General features: G+C 37.1%; 1 protein-coding gene across 6 annotated transcripts in view; it reads left to right on the forward strand.

The window, feature by feature from the left end:
- Window positions 1-18,384, forward strand: part of FAM149B1 (family with sequence similarity 149 member B1) — a 46,938-nt gene that overhangs the window by 23,135 nt on the left and 5,419 nt on the right. For 5 of the 6 annotated variants that reach the window (XM_074339579.1, XM_019745870.2, XM_019745872.2 and 2 more), the window contains 5 exons: window positions 802-960; window positions 4,724-4,911; window positions 13,933-14,057; window positions 15,654-15,760; window positions 17,895-18,116. In XM_074339579.1, the coding sequence (XP_074195680.1) occupies window positions 802-960; window positions 4,724-4,911; window positions 13,933-14,057; window positions 15,654-15,760; window positions 17,895-18,116 (801 nt within the window). The remainder of the gene's footprint in view (window positions 1-801; window positions 961-4,723; window positions 4,912-13,932; window positions 14,058-15,653; window positions 15,761-17,894; window positions 18,117-18,384) is intronic. The other variant, XM_019745874.2, reaches the window with a different exon arrangement.

Here is an 18,384-nt window from a genome sequence, read left to right on the forward strand (position 1 = left end):
AATTATAAACAATTCTGTGACAATAATTTATTTTTGTAGCTAAACCTTGCAGGAAATATCCTTGGAGGAAATCCCTACAAATGAAACTACTGAATCAACAAGTATATTATTTTAAGACTTCTAATACATTATTTCCAAAATGTCTTCCAGTAAGCTTTTCCCACAAGCCTTGCTGAAAAGTGCCATAGGGTTATTTTTTCTTCCCCATTAAAAAAAAAATACTTAAGGTACAAAAAAAGTATAAATAACACAAAGCATACATTGGTTATATGTGATACTTAGTTAAACTAAGAGCCATTTTAAGAAATTGTATTGCTCAGATTGGACTGACTTTGTCCAAAGTAAACCAACTGATATGAGTGAGTCATCCCATATTCACTGAATACCTGGGTTGGAAGAGAAATTTAAATATAAATAAGAGAAGATCTTTGTCTTTAAGGAGCCTGCATTTTGAACAATGATGGATTGAAATAAGTATATAACCTCCTGAGGTACCTTTAAAGATGCAATTATGAATGTAAATATTCTTAGATTTTTATTTTTTTAAATTTTTAGCCATAGCTGTTGCATCTGAAAAGATAGCAAGCAGAATTCGATACTGCATAATACACCTAAGGAGAGTAGGTCTGTGGGTAGTATTTACACTCCCTATTCTGAGAACGAAGAGGCACTGAAGCTTAGAGTAGTCCAGGAAGGTGTCGACACACCAGGGCGAGGCACTTTGAGCTGGAACTCGCCTGACCGAGTTGCTGTGAGAACTGTTTACATTGTACATAATGTTTGCTTTTTTTTCTCTCCCAGATTTGGTATTAGGGGAAAGAAGTTACATTTCTCTTCTTATGTTCATAAAGCATCTTCCATTGCCAAATCCCCTAGCTTGGGTTCTATGGAAGAGGAAGATTGTGTAATCTTCTCTGAAGGAATAATAGAGGAATACCTAGCATTCGACCACACAGATATGTGAGTATTATGTCTTTTATGCTTTTTACTCCTCTACTTAAGTATTAATATCTATTTTTTTCTGAAGAACACTACCAATATCACCTATAATTAGATTACGTCACTTTCTGCTACTATGTATTTTCTATTACTTCTCAGGCATCAGAGTTCATGTGCTTAGTTGATATAAATTCCTATTGCTTCCACATTCCAGACTTCCCTGCGTATTTTCTTCCTGTACATGTCATTTGCCTCTTCCTGAGAGTAAACATTTTAAAATGAGTTGTTTTCTCCACATAATTTGATTTTATCCTTTGTAAATCTCACCAGTAACTCATGGAAACACTGAAACTTTTTTTTTAACACTGAAACTTTTTATACAAGCAGTTGAAGAGGTGTGAACTTCATATACATAAATCCTGTTTGAAAAAGGTGTATACAATTTATATAAAAGCCTTATATTCAGCACAGACTTTATAATTAATAATGCTTACTTAGACCTATTCTTACTGTATCCCGACAATAGTCCTGTGACATAGGTATTTACCCCCTTTACAGGACAGGTGAGAATTAGAGTAGTGAAAAGATGTCTGAGGTAAAGCTAAAACTAAAACTTTATCTGATTCTAAATCTAGTCTCTCTTCTCTGTTCCATGCTACCTTTTTGAAACATTAACCTCTTAAACTATTGAATTGATAATCACAGCAGCACATCTGAAAGTGAGTGAGAATTCCATTTTAGGCTATGACGGTGTGCTTAGGTCTAGTTATTATTGTGTCAAGTGATTCTGAACTTCTCTTCTTTCCATCATATTTCCTGCTGAGCCATGTTTACTCATGTGCTCAATGTACATATCATAGCGTCAGCTAAACATAATTCAGATTTCTGTACATACCACCACTGAGCTAGCTCTATTGTTGCAAGAAAATCATAATTAGGTTCTTTTGGTTTTCCAGAGACTGCCCCCTTTCTCTTTACTTTATCTGCCCTTTTCCTCAAATCAGTCTTCCCCCTTGGTTTTAGCTTATGAAAATAAAGCTGATTTAACTAATTTAAAATGAGATGTAGTTTTGGCCTGGTGGCTCAGGTGGTTGGAGTGCCGTGCTCCTAACGCCAAGGTCACTGGTTCGATTTCCACATGGGCCAGTAGCTGCGCCCTCTATAGCTAAGATTGTGAACAACAGCTCTCCCTGGAGCTGGGCTGCCCTGAGCAGCCGAAGGTTGGCGGTGAGCTGCCATGAGCTCCTGCGGCCTGCTGTGTGCTGCGTGGGCTTGAACCGGAGTGTGTGGGGGGAGGCGGAAGACAGGGGGAAAAATAAAAAGAGATATAAATGGCTTATATGTGTTCCCTAGGGCATTTCTTTCCCTTTTCCTGATAGTAAACACAAATGAATTTTCAGGTAATGCAGGGAAGAGTTACAGAAAGGCAGCATTCACTTTAGAGATACCACTGAGATATTGACTGAAAAATGACAGAGTAGTTGAAACTTTAGAATGTTCCTAATTTAAGATATTGATGGCCCTGAAATAAACCAAAACACCTATAAGAAATTAATATATACAACAATTTCAGCAAATGATTTTGGTGCAACATGGAAAAACCATTTAGAAAAAAATAAGTTTCCTAACTTATTCTTTACAGAAAACAAATTTCACACATAAAATATTTAAAGGTGACAGATTAAATCATGTAAATTTAGAAGACAACAAATTATGAAAGATTATTTAAAAAATAATTCAGAAATGGGGAAGGCCTTTCTAATCATAGCACAAAATCTACAAATCATTTAAGAAATTCTTAAAAATAACTACATAAAATGAAATTTCTATATAAAAAAACTCAAAGTCAAAACACAGGTGACAAACTGGCAAAAACATTTGCAGTTCACACATACACAAAGACTTAATTTCCTTAATATGTACATCAATAAGGAAAACAGTAAGGACAAAACAGGCAAAGAACATGAATAGTTCACATAAAAAGAAAATGGATTTTAAATATATGAAATGAAATTCAATCCCATTCAGAATTAGAGATATAAATTACAACTATAATGAGATACTATTTTATCTGTCAGATTGGCAGAGAACAAAAGATAATTTGATAATTCCTTCAATAAGAAAACAGACATATTCTTTCACCATTGGAGAATTATACTACAGGAAAGTGGGCATTATCTTTCAGATTGAAATGCATATACCTTTTGACTTAATAATTCTATTTATAGGAATTTAGCCTACAGATATAATCTCATGTAGCTAAAGACCTATGTACATAGAAAGATATTAACTACAGTATTGACAATAAGAGCAAAAGGTTGGTTGATCGATTACTGACTAGTTAGATATATTACAGTATATCCAATGGAATACTCTGCAGCTATTTTTAAAAAGAATCAAATTTACATGCACTGATTGGAATCCAGGGCCAAGATACATTGTTAAGTAAAAGAGCAAGGTGCAGTACAGTGTATAATGTAACTATTTCTCCAGACTTATACATAATGTCTACTTCTGGGAGTGGGCACCGGGAAGAGAGATATAGGAGACTTATTTTTCATTATATAAATACATTTCATTCTGTACCATCTGATTTTTTTCATCATATGAATGGATTATCTCCTCTAAAAAGAAATATAAATTTAAATACAGTTAATACTAATCAGCCTTCCTTCCCCCACTTAATGCCAGGCCAACTCTCCCTCAGGAAAGGAGCAGGAAAAAATCTTTGGCACCCTGCATAAACCTCTCAGCATCCTTCTTTCCTGCCTACAGTTCCTATTTAGTTCTTGAGACCTCTGCTGCCCTAGGCGTAACTGTCACTCGAAATTGGGAGGTATTTCTCCCCACCCCAAGCCAGTGCCAGAATTTGCTTGTTCTTAGTTTATAATACATCTATCAGCTACCATGTTTCCCCGAAAATAAGACCTAGCCCGACAATCAGCTTTAATGAGTCTTTTGGAGCAAAAACTAATATAAGACCCAGTCTTATATAAGACTGGGTATAATATAATTAATATAATATATAATACAATATAATGTAGTATAATACCAGGTCTTATATTAGTTTTTGCTCCAAAAGACGCATTAGAGCTGATTGTCCTGCTAGGTCTTATTTTCAGGGAAACAGGGTAGGTTTCCCCCATAGAATTCTGGGGCTGCTGGCACTCCCTGCCAGAGAAGAGACAGACTTGGCCAATTGGGAGTTTCTGGGTTATAGATACACAGTCTCCAGGAGAGCGTCAGAGTAGCTTCCTATGCTGCTGTGCTCCCCTCCTTTTCCTTTCCAACCAATTACCAAATGTTTATTTGGATTAGTAAAAGTATTTTCATAATCTACATGGACTATTTTCCTAATGAATCATTGCCTTAAATAATTATAACATTTCATGATGCACAGTTACATGCACATCATGAAATGTGTCACATTAATATTAGTCTAAATGTTATCCAGTTACAACAAAAAGCTTACTTCTGTATGCGTTACTGCTGTTCAACTGACAATGCCCACTGAGTAAGGTAAAAAATTACAATGATTCTCTCTCTTCTTTTTCTTGTTCTATTTTTTGGCAGAGTAGTGGGGTGGGTTAGGGGTAAACAGGGAAATGCAGTCTCCTCTGTTGAGAATTCCCTTAGTTCACAAGGCAGCTTAATCCATGTGCTCCATATGCTGGGGAGGAGAGGGGAACTGGGCACATAGCACACGCCTAAGAAGCACAAAGGACAGTGGTGAACACTCAGTTTAGAATAACCATGAAATCTTTCCTTCTTGCTTCTGTTACAGAGACGAGGGGTTTCCTGGAAAGAAATCAGAAGCAGCTCCAGAGAAACAGAACTTAGGGTACCCTCCCATTGCTCCATTTTACTGCATGAAAGAGGATGTCCTTGCTTACGTGTTTGATGACGTGTGGAGCAGGGTCCTGAGCTGTATGGAGCAGTTGACACGTAGCCACTGGGAGGGATTTGCTTCTGGTAAGGATCTTTGTAAAAACGGCAATATAAAAAATAATTGTCTAGGATTCCCAAACCCTAACCAGTCTATTAGATTAGATGCTTCATGAGTGCAAAAGATTCATATTTATGTTTCCCACAGAAACAGAAAAATTTAGAAAATACTTGAGAGTGAGTGGATGAGGAACCAGGCCTAGTGTATGATGACTACACAGAGATTGTGCTTCCTCTTTGAATATAATCATCTGTGAGAAACAACCCTGTACAACTGGCAAATACATTTTTAAACTGCTTTATTAAAAATATTTGATAAACAATAAACCATATATACTTGACGTGTACAATTTGGTAAGTTAACCAGTGTATATATCCTTCGCCCCAAAATTACTTTTGTAATCCCTCCCTCTTGCCCCTGCCTGACCCACCATTCCCAAGTGACACCTAATGTGCTTTCTCTCACTATTGGTTAGATTATATTTTGCAGAATTTCGTATACATAGAATCATATAGTATCGATCTTTTATCAGCTTCTTTCACTCAGCATGATCATTTTGAGATTCATCCATGTCTGTGTGTGTGTCAATAATTTATTCCTTTTTATCACTGAGTAGTATTCCTTTGTTCCACAATTTGTTAATCCATTTATCTGTTGATGGACATTTGGGTTGTTCTCAATTTTGGACTATTACATGTAAAGATGTTATGAACACTAGTGTACAAGAATTTGTGGGACATACATTTCCTTTTCTCTTGGAGTGGAATGGTTGGATTACATGGTTAAATGTATATTTAACTTTTTAAGAATTGTTTGTATTAGTTTTCTATGTTGCACAAAAAAATTATCACAAACTTAGCAGCTTCAAAAAATATGTGTTTATTATCTCACAGATTTGTGGGTCAGAAGTCCAGGAATGGCTTAGCTAGTCCTCTACTTACAATCTCAACAGGCTTTAATCAGGGTTGGCCAGGGCTGGGTTCTCATGTAGAGGCTCAACTAGGAAAGAATCCACTTCCCCTTCTGTGTATTCTTGGAAGCATCCACTTTCTTATAGCTGTAGTAGTCATGGCAATTTTTTTCTGCCATGGGTCCATATCAACTCTGAAACCCAGGTGGAAAAATACTGGGAGTTCCTTTATAAGTTTCAAGGCCTGGAAAAAAATCCTCTTAGCTATCTGTTCCACCCTCTGGGCTCTTGGTTTCATCTTCTGAGTGATCCTTCCTTTATCATGAAAGGTAGCACATGTCTGCAGCTAAGTAGTTTTATCATGCTGCTTCCTGCCAGTAGAATTTTAGGGGTCTGACAGCCTTCTTTCATTTAGAATCTTTTGCCATCTAGAGAGACTGAGGATTTTCAGAATTGTCAAATCCTGGTTTCTTTATGTTTAATAGTTTTCCCCTAAATTTATCTTTCTCATCTCATGTTTTATTATAAGCAGCTTGAAAAAAAAATCAGGCCTCACCTTCAACACTTTGGAAATCTCCTTAGCTAAATAACCAAGATCGTCACTTAAAAGTTCTGCTTTTCATATGACCCCAGGAGACCATTTCACTACCTTTCTGCCACCAAATAACAAGTAGCTCCCTTCTTCCACTTTCTTATAAAATGAGCCCTCCCCTACATCATCCTCCAAATCCAGATTTCTACTAAGTCTGTTCAAGGCAAGAGATGCCTTCTCTATCATGCTTCTCAAAATTCTTCCAGCCGCTATCAATGAAAATTGAAAATAAAATTAAGAAAGTAATCCATTAACAACATCATCAAAAAGAATAAAATATTTAGGAATAAACTTAACCAAAGAAGTATTAGACTTGAACACTGAAAACTATAAAACATTATTAAACTTAGGGGAGACCTAAAGAAATGAAAAGACATCTGTGTTTATGGATTGAAAGACTTAATATTGTTTAGATGGCAATATTCCCCAAATAGATCTACAGGTTGAGTGCAATCCTTATCAAAATTCCAACTGACTTTTTTTGCAGAAATGGACAAGCTGATCCTGAAATTCGTATGGAAATGCAAGGTACCCTGAATATTCAAAACAGTATTGAAAAAGAACAAAGTTGAAGGAGTCATACTTCATGAATTTAAATTTAATACAAAGCTACAGTAATAGAAACAGTGTAGTACTGGCATAGGACAGAAAGATCAATGGAATACAATCAATAAAAAATAATAAACCCACACATCTATGACCAATTGATTTTTAACAAGGGTTCCAAGACCATTCGATGGGGGAAGAAGAGTCTCTTCAACAATCGGTACAGGAACAACTGGATAGCCACATGGAAAAGAATGAAGTTGGAACCTTACTTGACATTGTATACAAAATATCAACTTAAAATGGAAACAAGACAGATATTTAAGAACTAAAATTATAAAACTCTTAAAAGAAAACATGGGAGTAAATCTTCATGAGCTTGGCATGAGCTTGTGCCTTGATGTAATTTTTCTCATGTTACTTCTGCTTGGAGTTTGTTGAGCTATTTAGATTATTGTTTTGTTTGGCAGTGGATTCTTAGATATGACACCAAGTCCACAAACAACAAAAGAAAAAATAGATAAATTGGACTTCATCAAAATAATAAACTTTGTGTATCAAAAGACATTATCAAGAAAGTGAAAAAAAAAACACCTACAGAATGAAAGCAAATATGTGCAAATCATACACCTCATAAGAATCTAGTATCCACAATATATGAAGAAATACAACTCAACAACAAAAGGACAAACACCCAATTAAAAAATAGGCAAATAACTTGAATATGTGTTTCATCAAAGAAGACATACAAATGACCAATAAGCACAAGAAAAAGATGTTCAACATCATTATTCATTAGGGAAATGCAAATCAAAACCAAAACCACAATGAGATACCACTTCATACTTGCTAAGATGGGGAGATAGATAGATGATAGATAGATAGATAGATAGATAGATAGATAGATAGATAGATAGATATGTGTGTATATATATGTATATGCATACATATACATATATATATACACACACACATATATGTGTATATATATATATATATACACACTTTTTTATTAAAGGACAGTAACAAGTGTTGGTGAGGATATGGAGATACTTCATACACTGCTAGTGAGAATATAAAGTTGTACAGCCATTGCTGCACTGGAAACAGTTTGGCAGTCCCCAAAAGATTAAACATAAAATTACCATACAACCCAGCAATTCCACTCAGAGGTATACAACCAAAAGAACTGAAAACATATGTCCATAAAAAAAGCCTATGCATGAATGTTCATAGCAGCATTATTCATAATAATCAAAAAGTAGAACCAACCCAAATGCCTACCAACTGATGCATGAATGAAGAAAGTTTGGTATACCCATGTGTTATGGACTGAATTGTGACCCCCTCAAAATTCATATATTGAAGCCCTAACCCCCAATGTGAATGTGTTTGGAGATTGGGCCTTCAGGGTGGTAATTAAGGTCAAATGAGATCATAAGGCTGGGGTCTTAAGCCTATAGGGTTACTATCATTATAAGAGGAGAGATATCAGAGCTCTCTTCCTGTGCACACAAGGACACAACAAAAAGGTAGCTGCCCACAAACCAGGAAGAGAGGTCTCACCACAAACTAACCCTGACAGGACCTTCATCTTGGACTGCTAGCATACATAACTGTGAGAAAATGGACTTCTGTTGTTTAAGCTATCCAGTCTGTGGTATTTTGTTATGGCAGCCTGAGTAACTAATAGACCATGCAATGGAATATTATTCATCCATAAAAAAGGAATTAAGTAGTGATGCATGCTACAACATGAATGACACTTGAAAATATTATGCTAAGTGAAAGAGGCCAGACACAAAAGGACATATATGATTCCATTAAAATGAAATGTCCAGAACAGGCGGGTCCATAGAGACAGAAAGTAGTTTAGTGATTTTAGAGTGATGGAAATTTTCTGAATTAAATAGTGGTGGTGGTTGCACAACATTGTAAATATAATTCTTTTAAAAAAAACTAATTGTATACTATAAAATAGTTAAAAATGGTGAATTTTTTATGTGAATTTTCTCTCATTAAAAACATTTTTTTTTTTAATTTTTCCAACTTGAAGGATGTCCTCTAACATTTCTTGTATGTGGGTCTGTTGGGGATGAATTCTTCCTTTTGTAGATATGAAACTTTCTTTATTTTGCTTTTTTTTCAAGATAATTTTGCAGGGTATGGAATTTTCTCTCAGTACTTTAAAGATGTTTTCCACTATATTCTAACTTGCATTTTCTGACAAGAAATCTGATGTCATCCTTTTCTTTGTTCCTGTGTACATGTCTTTTTGTTCTCTGGCTGCTTTTATGATTTTATCACTGGTTTTGAGCAATCTTAATATGATGTGCCTTGATGCAATTTTCTTCATGTTACTTCTTGGAGTTTGTTATTTGGAGATGCACATTTATTGTTTTGTTTGAAAAGTTTTCAGCCATTATGTCTTCAGGTATTTTTCCGTCCCCCCACCAATCCGCAGAACTCCAGTTACTCATACAATAGTCCATTTGACCACTTGTCCCCCAGATACTCTAATTTTTTTCGATTTTTGTCTCTGTGTATTTCATTTTGGATAGTTTCTATTGTTGTGCCTTTGAGTTCATTCATTCATCTTTTCTTCTGCAATGTTGACTCCACTGTTAAGCTCATCCAATGTATATTTCTACTCATTGTTTTCTATGAAATACAATTTGGGTGACTTGCTATCTCCCATGTTGCTAATTTTTTGAAAACGTGGAATAACTCAAACATCTGTGTGAATTCTGAGTTGGTTTCAATGATTGATATTCTTCTCATTGTGAGTTATGTTTTCCTGCCTGGTAATCTTTGGGTGCTAGACATTGTGAATTTTATCCTACTGGGGGTTGAATATTTTTTTTATTCACATATATTTTCTAGGTCTTTTTCTGGGATGCAGTTACTTGGAAAATATCTGATCCTTTCAGGTCTTGCTTTTATGACTTGTTAGGCAGGCTGGAGCAATATTCAGTCTAGAGCGAATTATTTACCAGCTACTAAGGCAAGATCTTCCTGAGTATGCTGTTCAATGCCCCAGGAATTATGAGTTTTTCTAGTATGGCTAGTGGGAGCAGGCACTATTCTTGGTCTCGTGTAAGCAGCAGGCATTGTTCCTTCTTTCTTTCAGTTGGTTCTCTTTCCTAGCTTTAGGTATGTTCGAGTCAACTGCTTTGTTTGTAATGGTAATTTATTTTCATTGTTACAGTTTTCTATTGTATGACTATATCACATTCTACTGTTGGTGGACATTTGGGTAATTTCCGGTTTGGGTTTTCCTGTGTATAGTGCTATTATGAACATTCTTGTATATGTCTTTTGGTGAACGTATGTACTGGTTACAGAATAGTAGCATTGCTGGGTACTGTGATATGCTATTCCAGCTTTGGTGTATACTGCCATAATTTTTTCCAAACTGGCTGCACCTATTTACACTTTCTCTACTATCATATGGGAGTTCCAGTTGCCTTACGTTTGCCACAGTTGATAATGTCTACATGGTTTTGTTTTAAGCCACTCTGTTGTATGCATGTTCTCTTTTAAAGCTGGTATTGGAGAATAGGACTAAAACCCTTTAAAAACTAACTGATTTATATTAAGTGAGGTTAAGGTTTTGGAGATAGAGGACAAATGGTAAAGTCCAGAATCATCCAAACTCCCACAATAAACCCTGGTGATAAAGGAACTCCCTCAGTTTTCAGTATCATCCACTGAGGTATCAGAGAAAACTTCAATTTCACCTTTCACAATTTACCAATGTTGCGCTGTGAATTAACATCCTTCTAGTTTATTTTTCTGTGCATACATAAATTTAGGTTATTTCATTATATTGTAATTGTGATTTAGTCTAAAACCAAAAACATTGATCTTGAAATGGAGCTGGAGAATCTCTAACTAACTGGTTTAGTGTGTTCACCGAAATGCATCAAAACAGCAAACTTGGTGCATAAAGAGCCAGGCAGCAAATATTTTAGTCTTTGCCAGCCATCCAGTCTCTGTTGCAATGACTTGATTCTGCCCTTGAAAGCAGCCATAAGCAATACGTGAGTAGCTGTGGACACGCCCATGAACTCAGTATGTATGTTCCCCAAAAGACATACATAAGAAGGTCCATAATAACACTAGGTGCTGGAAAACAAACTGGAAACTACCCAGATAGTCAGCTGTAGAATGTGATATATTCATACAATGGAGGACTATACAACAATGAGAATATACAAACGACTGTTACAAAAACAGATGGTGGTAATGGGCATGAGGGTTCCCTTTGGGGTGATGAAAAAGTTATGAAACTGGACAGAGGTGATAGTTGCGTAACACCACGCATGTACTTAGTGCCACTGAATATACACTTTAAAATGGATAAAATAGTAAATTTTATGTTATATATATTTTGCTACAATAAGATATTTTTTAAAAAGTAATGGGTCCTATTTGGCCCACGGGCCACAGTTTGCCAACCAGTTCTAAAATGTCATCCCCATGACAAGCCATGTAGTGTGATGGTTAAAAGCAGTTTGTTACCAGACAACCTGGGTTCAACCACTGGCTCTGACACAAACTTTATATCCTATGCAAGTTGCTTAACCTCACGGTGCCTCAGTTTCTTTATAAAATAAGTATAATACTAATACCTATCTCAAATGGTTAAGGTATAAATGAGTTACATGGAAATAAAAGTAGTTCCCAGAATATATAAGAACACAATAAATGTTCGCTATTACCATTACTTTTTAAAAATAACACCTTATGGAAAAAGAACTCTTGAATTTTTGGCTTTGGTGTGGACCAGTTGGGTAGTTGTTTGTTGTTAGGGCCAACCTGCAGGTGCTGGTACAAACCTATCTCTACTATCACAACAACTTTTTCTACCCCTAAGGGAGGGAAAAAGCCAACCTGTATGCTAGTCACATATACAATAGGACCATGTGACAACTTGTGGTATTTTAAGATTTGTTAACTATAACCCAAAAGTATATAAAAGTCTGAGTATATGTAATCACTTATTTTTATAATTTATTTTTACAATCATTTTAACTTTTATTCAGACCAGTTTAAAAATCTAAATTATGGAGGAATATTTATCTCAAAATTATTTTTAATCCTTATTTGCTAATGGGCAAACAAGCTTCACTGGACATTTTTGTTGAGAAAAGAAATACCTTCAATGAAAGAAACAACAATAAACAAAATGATGATGGAAGTGATTTAGAAACAATGATGACCAAGAGTTATTAGTTTTACTCAGAAACATGATTCCTTGAGTTCAGTTTTGGAGCCAAAATTGCTGGTGAGGAGTGCTAAAATCCCAGTGTTTTAGAAATGCCAAAATCCATTTGTTTTGCGATTATGATTAATGAAGCTATGAACATTCTTGAACAGTCCTCCTGGTATCCATGTGCAAGAGTTCCTCTAGGGCTCACAGGGAAATGCATCTTCAGTTTCACTAGATAATGCCAAATTGCCCAAGTGATTGTACCAGTTATATATATCCACTAACAGTACACAAGTCCCTGTGCTTACAACCTCAATAGTTACTGATCAATTTTTTGTCAACGTGTAAAAGAATGTTTTCCGTGTGGTTTTACTTCTCCATTTTAAAAAGTAAGGTATAATTTACATATAGCAAAATTCACCTTGTTTAGTGTATAGTTCATATTTCCCAACTCTGTTCCTCTGGACCAAATTCAGGATAATTTCTTCAGCCCTTTTCTTCAAGTTCATTAAGTGTCTTCAGCAGGATCTAATCTACTAATTTTTGCTCTCTTTCATAGGTTTTTTTTTTCCCCCAAGTCATGTTGGTGTCCTTTCAATCTTAATTCAGCTTTAAGTTGTTGTCCTTTCAGTCTTAGTTGTGGAAGGTGCAGCTCAGCTCCAGGTCCAGTTGCCGTTGCTAGTTGCAACATCCCTTGCAGGACTCAAACCAGCAACCTTTGTGGTTGAGAGGATGCGCTCCAACCAACTGAGCCATCTGGGAGCTCAGTGGTAGCTCAGCTCAAGGTGCCATCTTCAATCTTTAGTTGCAGGGGGTGCTACCCACCATCCCTTGTGGGATTTGAGGAATCGAACTGGCAACCTTGTGGTTGAGATCCCGGCTCCAACCAACTGAGCCATCTGGGAGGCAGCTTAGCTCAAGGTGCTGTGTTCAATCTTACTTGCAGGGGGCACTGCCCACCATCCCTTGCGGGACTCGAGGAATTGAACTGGCAACCTTGTGATTGAGAGCCTACTGGCCCATGTGGGAATCGAACCGGCAGCCTTCGGAGTTAGGACCGTGGAGCTCTAACTGCCTGAACCACCGGCTGGCCCTGTAGTTTTGTTTTTACAAATCTACTTATTTTTGTCTTACTCTTTACTCATATTTTCAACTGTAGCATTTGTTTACATTTTGAACCTGATTAATTCCACTTTCTTTAGTCTTTGCTGACCTAATTATGTTGTTTCTGCTTGTTCTTTCTCATTGTTTCCTTGTAGCATCATGTGATTTTTAACAGTGGGTTTGGATCTTGGAATTTTACGCATGGGAATTCTTTGAGGCCTGGATTAACAATCTGAAGGTCCCCCCTAGAGCTACATTGTCCATTATAGTAGTCACATGTGGCTATTTATTAAAATTAAATTAAAAATTCTGTTCCTCAGTCAGACTAACCAAATTTTAAGTGTTCTAGAGCCACGTGGCGAGAGGCCACTATACTGGACAACGCATATGTAGAACATTTCCATAAACTGCAGATATTCTGTTGCACAGCTTCTCTCTAGAGATCCTTGCTTTTCCTCCTGTCAGCTATCAACAGGCACTGCCGACCTGGGAAACCGCTTTAAATAAAATTCTTGGTTTCTGGGGTATTTTTGAACCATGCATATGGTATGAAACTGGGCTGCAAAGATGACTGAAGCCTTGCTTGAGACGATGAATTCTCAGGGGAGATTTTCTGTCACAATACTGTTGCTGTGGGTCTGGAGATATTCATGGGTAACAGATTCTGTTCCTTTGCTCAGATGATGAGAGTAATGTTGAAATCACCAGATCAGCTTCAGGAAGCCCCTGTGTGCCGAGTGAACCACAACCTTTGATCTTACCTCGAGTGCCACAGTCTAAGGTGCTGTCCATCACCTCAAATCCGGTAAGGCCCACAGGGGAATATATGGGAGGACCTAGGGCTGTTCTTGCCAAAGGAAATTTGCTCACTATTATTTCTCTTACTTGTATTATTTGACTGTATTTTGTTGTTGTTATGTGTTTTGTCACAAAAAGCCTGTTACTCTATGTATTGACATATTTAAAAAATTAATAGCAAATTAGGTTTGGTCAGTTCTTCTCAGTGAGCTCTTTTGAAAAGGCATCTATAAGCTGTGTAATCTAGAATCAACTATGTGGTCAGCCTAATTCTATTCTGGGAAGAATGAAGGATATGATGAAAAGAGGGACCAAATCTCAGATTTTTTATGGTCTTGACATTCCGTCCTTTAAATTTCTTTTTGACTCCTTCCTTCTTTTTTCTTTTATCTCTGCCTCCCTGGTTTTTGTTTTTTTAATATTTGAATCTGTTGACATTTTTGCCTTTTGGATGTTCAGTACTCATAACCCAGGTGTAAAAGGCAATTTTACAGGACAGAGGAGAAACGGTCTCAATTAATCTATGGACAAGCATAAAGCTGGTTATTTTTTGCAGAAGACTGATGAGCCTGGTCTCATCCCTGTGTAATGACTTATGTAGTACCAGTTCCTACATGATAGTTTCCCAGTATTACCTGTGACAAGACTTGGGGGTTGGAGTGTAGTGGGGAGGGAGAAAAAGAAAAGGGACTCTAATCCTTGGGTCATGCTCATCATCTGAGTTTTACTACCAGACCTAGTATTTGCTTTGTTGGTACACTGGCCAGATAGCGTACAGCTGGATTTATACAAAGGTTTTCTAAAAATACAATCAGCAAGGCCCATACCTTATCATATTAAAGGATGAACTAGGTGAACTAATGTTCCTTTGGTTGTAATAAAAAACTTGACATGTTGAACTGGTTTGGCTATGATGTACAAAACCTAGGCCCTGAACAGTTAGTTAACTTAAATGGTTCTGGTTGTTAATGATAAAAGGAAGAAGTATTAATCCAAACATTTCTTCAGAGAAAGTCAGAGGAAAATGCATGGTAAAGGAGATGGCCAAAATGATGATCTGAGAGAGAAAAGAAACAGGACTCTGAGGTAGTATGTCAGTGCAAGTAAGATGAAATCCTGCTAACATTAGAACAAAATTAACTCCTTCTAATAAACAGTATTCGGAAGTTAGGTTACCACTGAGAGCTGACTACTCCAGCGGTAGTGAAGGAGAAAGGATTAGTTTGTGTAGAATGTAGGACTGTGTGATGGTAAAAGAGATTAATTTTTGTTGTTGTTGTTGTTTTTAGGGTTTCTTTTCTAATGCAAACAATAATAAAGGTCCTGTCTCCCCTATGACAGTGGCTAAGTGCTTTCATCTAGGTTGATCAGGCTTCCCCCACCTGCTGTCATTTAGGAAAGGAGAGGAAAGGACTATGACCCTGTCATCTTGACACTGAACTTGAGGCCCCAGCTGAGCTATTGGCCAAGATACTACAAAAGTTAAGGCATAGGAGAAAAATGTATAAATGACTTAATTTGGAAATAATGACTTTTGGCAAAGTTGGGAAACTAAGCAGGTATCACCAAGCAATAATGAATAACGTCTTCTTTTAACATGTAGATGAGTTTCTGTCAAGCAGCAAGTGGTCATCAGCCAAATATGAATGGTCTCTTGGTTCATGGGATGCCTCTACAGCCAAGAAATCTCTCCCTAATGGACAAACTCCTGTAAGAAGTATAAAATTTTAATCGAATAAATGAAGTAGATCACTGAGAAATAAAAGGAAAGTCAATTAATATGCATGTATTGAGTAGCTACCAAGCAATCACAGACATGTAGGGAGTGAAAACATCTAAGGAGAAGAGCAGCAAGGCTACTCTAGGTAGGAGAAATGGTGTGGGAAACGGTTTGGAGACAGGAAAATGCAAAGTATTTAGAAGAGAAAGACCTGTTTTGCTGTGGTAGGATAGGAGATAGGTCAGAACTTTAATGCTTCCAACTAAAGATTATTGACAATCTTTTAGAATTAAAATAGACCATGGTCTGATTAGTGGGAAAGAGACTATGAAATTAATGAAGGTTGGGACCAGACTGTGGAGGGTACTGAATGCCATGTTTCTGAGATCCATTCATGTTGTTGCATGTTACCTTCTCTTATTGCCAAGTAGCATTCTATTCTAAGCATATACAATTTGTTTACCCATTCTTCTGTTAATGAACACTTAGTCTGCTTCCAGGCTAGGGCAGTTATGCATAAAGCCATGATACATATTTTTGCACAGGTCTTTTTTGTGGACCAATGGTCTCATTTTCTTGGATCATTATCTAGATGTGAAACTGCCATCCAGTTTTCCAAAGTAATTGTACCATTTTACATTCCCACCAGCAACATGAGTTTCAGCTGGGGAGCACATATATTTAGATCAGGAAGTTGAAAGACGGATTTCACAGCAGTAGAGCATAGATTGGAATGAAACAGGAGGAACTGAAGGTGAGGAATCTAATGCAGGAATTCAAGCATGAGCTTCTAAGGATCTGCACTCAAGTTGTAGCACAGGATGAGAAAGGAATGAAATATATTAGGAGATATAAAATAAATCAAATTCTATAAAAATGGAGGAATAACAGTCAACTCTGAGATTTCAAACTCAAGGGAAGCGTTTTGGGGCAGGGGGAAGATGAGCTTGGTTTGGGGTGTGTTGCGTTTACAATGATGGGCCATCTTGTGGGAAATATGGAAGAGGTCAGATTTGGCAGTTGATCTAGAAGTTATTTGGCTAGGGGTGAATCCAGAATTATGAATGAGTAGTCCAGAGGGCAAAATAAAGATTAGCATAGAGTAGCTAAGGCCAAAACCTTCTATAAGTAAAGAAAATGCGTAAGTGAATGAGGCGGGAAGACCAGAAAGATCTCGTAATGCTCAAGGCATAACCCTGTTCCTTGATGGGCACTTTCCCTTCCAAGTTCTCCAAACACTGACGTATATTTTGCACCCAAGGACACCAACCTGTCCTGAAAGGTTGAGGAACTTGCTGAAAGCCAAAGAGCCCATGGCAGAGCTTTATGCTTTCATTTTCCCTCCATTTCATGGTGCAAATACTGCCTCTTAGGTGCCTTACAATAGAGCCAGACATTCTCTCATTCTGCTTAAAAAACAAAACCAAGAAAACCCCTGAAGCTGTAGGGTAGAGTTTAAGCTACTGTTTGGGCAAGGTGGTTGATTTATCAGAGTGCGCACATCAATTCTATTTCACAGCTGTTTACGCAAATGAGGACCTCCTGTGATCCTACTGCCCCAGCAGCCCAGGGTTCGAGACTCTTTGCTGCTCCCAGTTTTCCAGGGAACCCAAACCTCTACCCCTGCAGGGTCCAAAGAGCTCAGCATTTTAATCTTTGGAATGGGAGCCACGCTGGGGCCACACTCCTCCCACTGAGCAATATTTGCCTTTCAACTAGGTCTTTCTGGCGACATTCCTTCAGCACAAAAGAATGCCTCAAATATGGTAGGAATCTCAGTCTGAGGCAAACTTTTGGGAAGTACTTCAGAGAAGGTACCCTTCAGCTTAGCCTTCACTGGTAACTGAAGAAGTGACTGGGATGGCAGGTGAATGAGGGACTTGATTTATCACATCTCCATTCTAGTAAATTATGTGTATGACTGAGATGTCCTTTTAAGGACACGTTCCCATGCCTGAGCTAGATTACATAACTTCTGGAAAGCAGGTTACTTACTGAATGGTTTTTACTTTTGTTTTCTACCTTGAATATATTTTATAGTCTAAGGCTTTTTACCCTTTTGAGGCCTGTCTCCCGGTACAGAGCAATCTTGATTTCACTATGGGTTTCTGATTTGGACACTAGAGATCTTGATGACAAGCTACTAAGGCCTGGGTCCAGTTCCATCCTTTCAACCCGAAATTGGTCACATCGAGCCCTGGAGCTTTGTACATCATCTCTGTCATATACAGTGCAGCCCACCAGGAGACGCAACCCCCCACCACGTACCCTCCATCCCATCAGCACAAGCCATTCACGCTCCGGAACGCCAAGACCTATGGAAGAAATTTTCAGAGGATCCCGACCGTAGGTTTCAAAAGTAGAATTTCTAGAAACTGTGTTAAAGCTAATTAAGAATTTTACATAGAAAATGAATTTAAATATAACATTGAAATATATGCCTAGAAATTAATCATTACATATTCTTATGATGGATTGCACACTGGTTTAAATCCAATACAGAAAAAAAATGAATTTAAATTTCAATTAAATACAGATACTGTTGGCTAGAATACTTCAGTGACACCAAAGGAATAAAAGAGCTATGCATTTTATTAAACATTTTCCTTAGTGG

Source organism: Rhinolophus sinicus, linkage group LG07 (assembly GCF_036562045.2).
Source record: "Rhinolophus sinicus isolate RSC01 linkage group LG07, ASM3656204v1, whole genome shotgun sequence".
Classification (NCBI taxonomy): domain Eukaryota; kingdom Metazoa; phylum Chordata; class Mammalia; order Chiroptera; family Rhinolophidae; genus Rhinolophus; species Rhinolophus sinicus.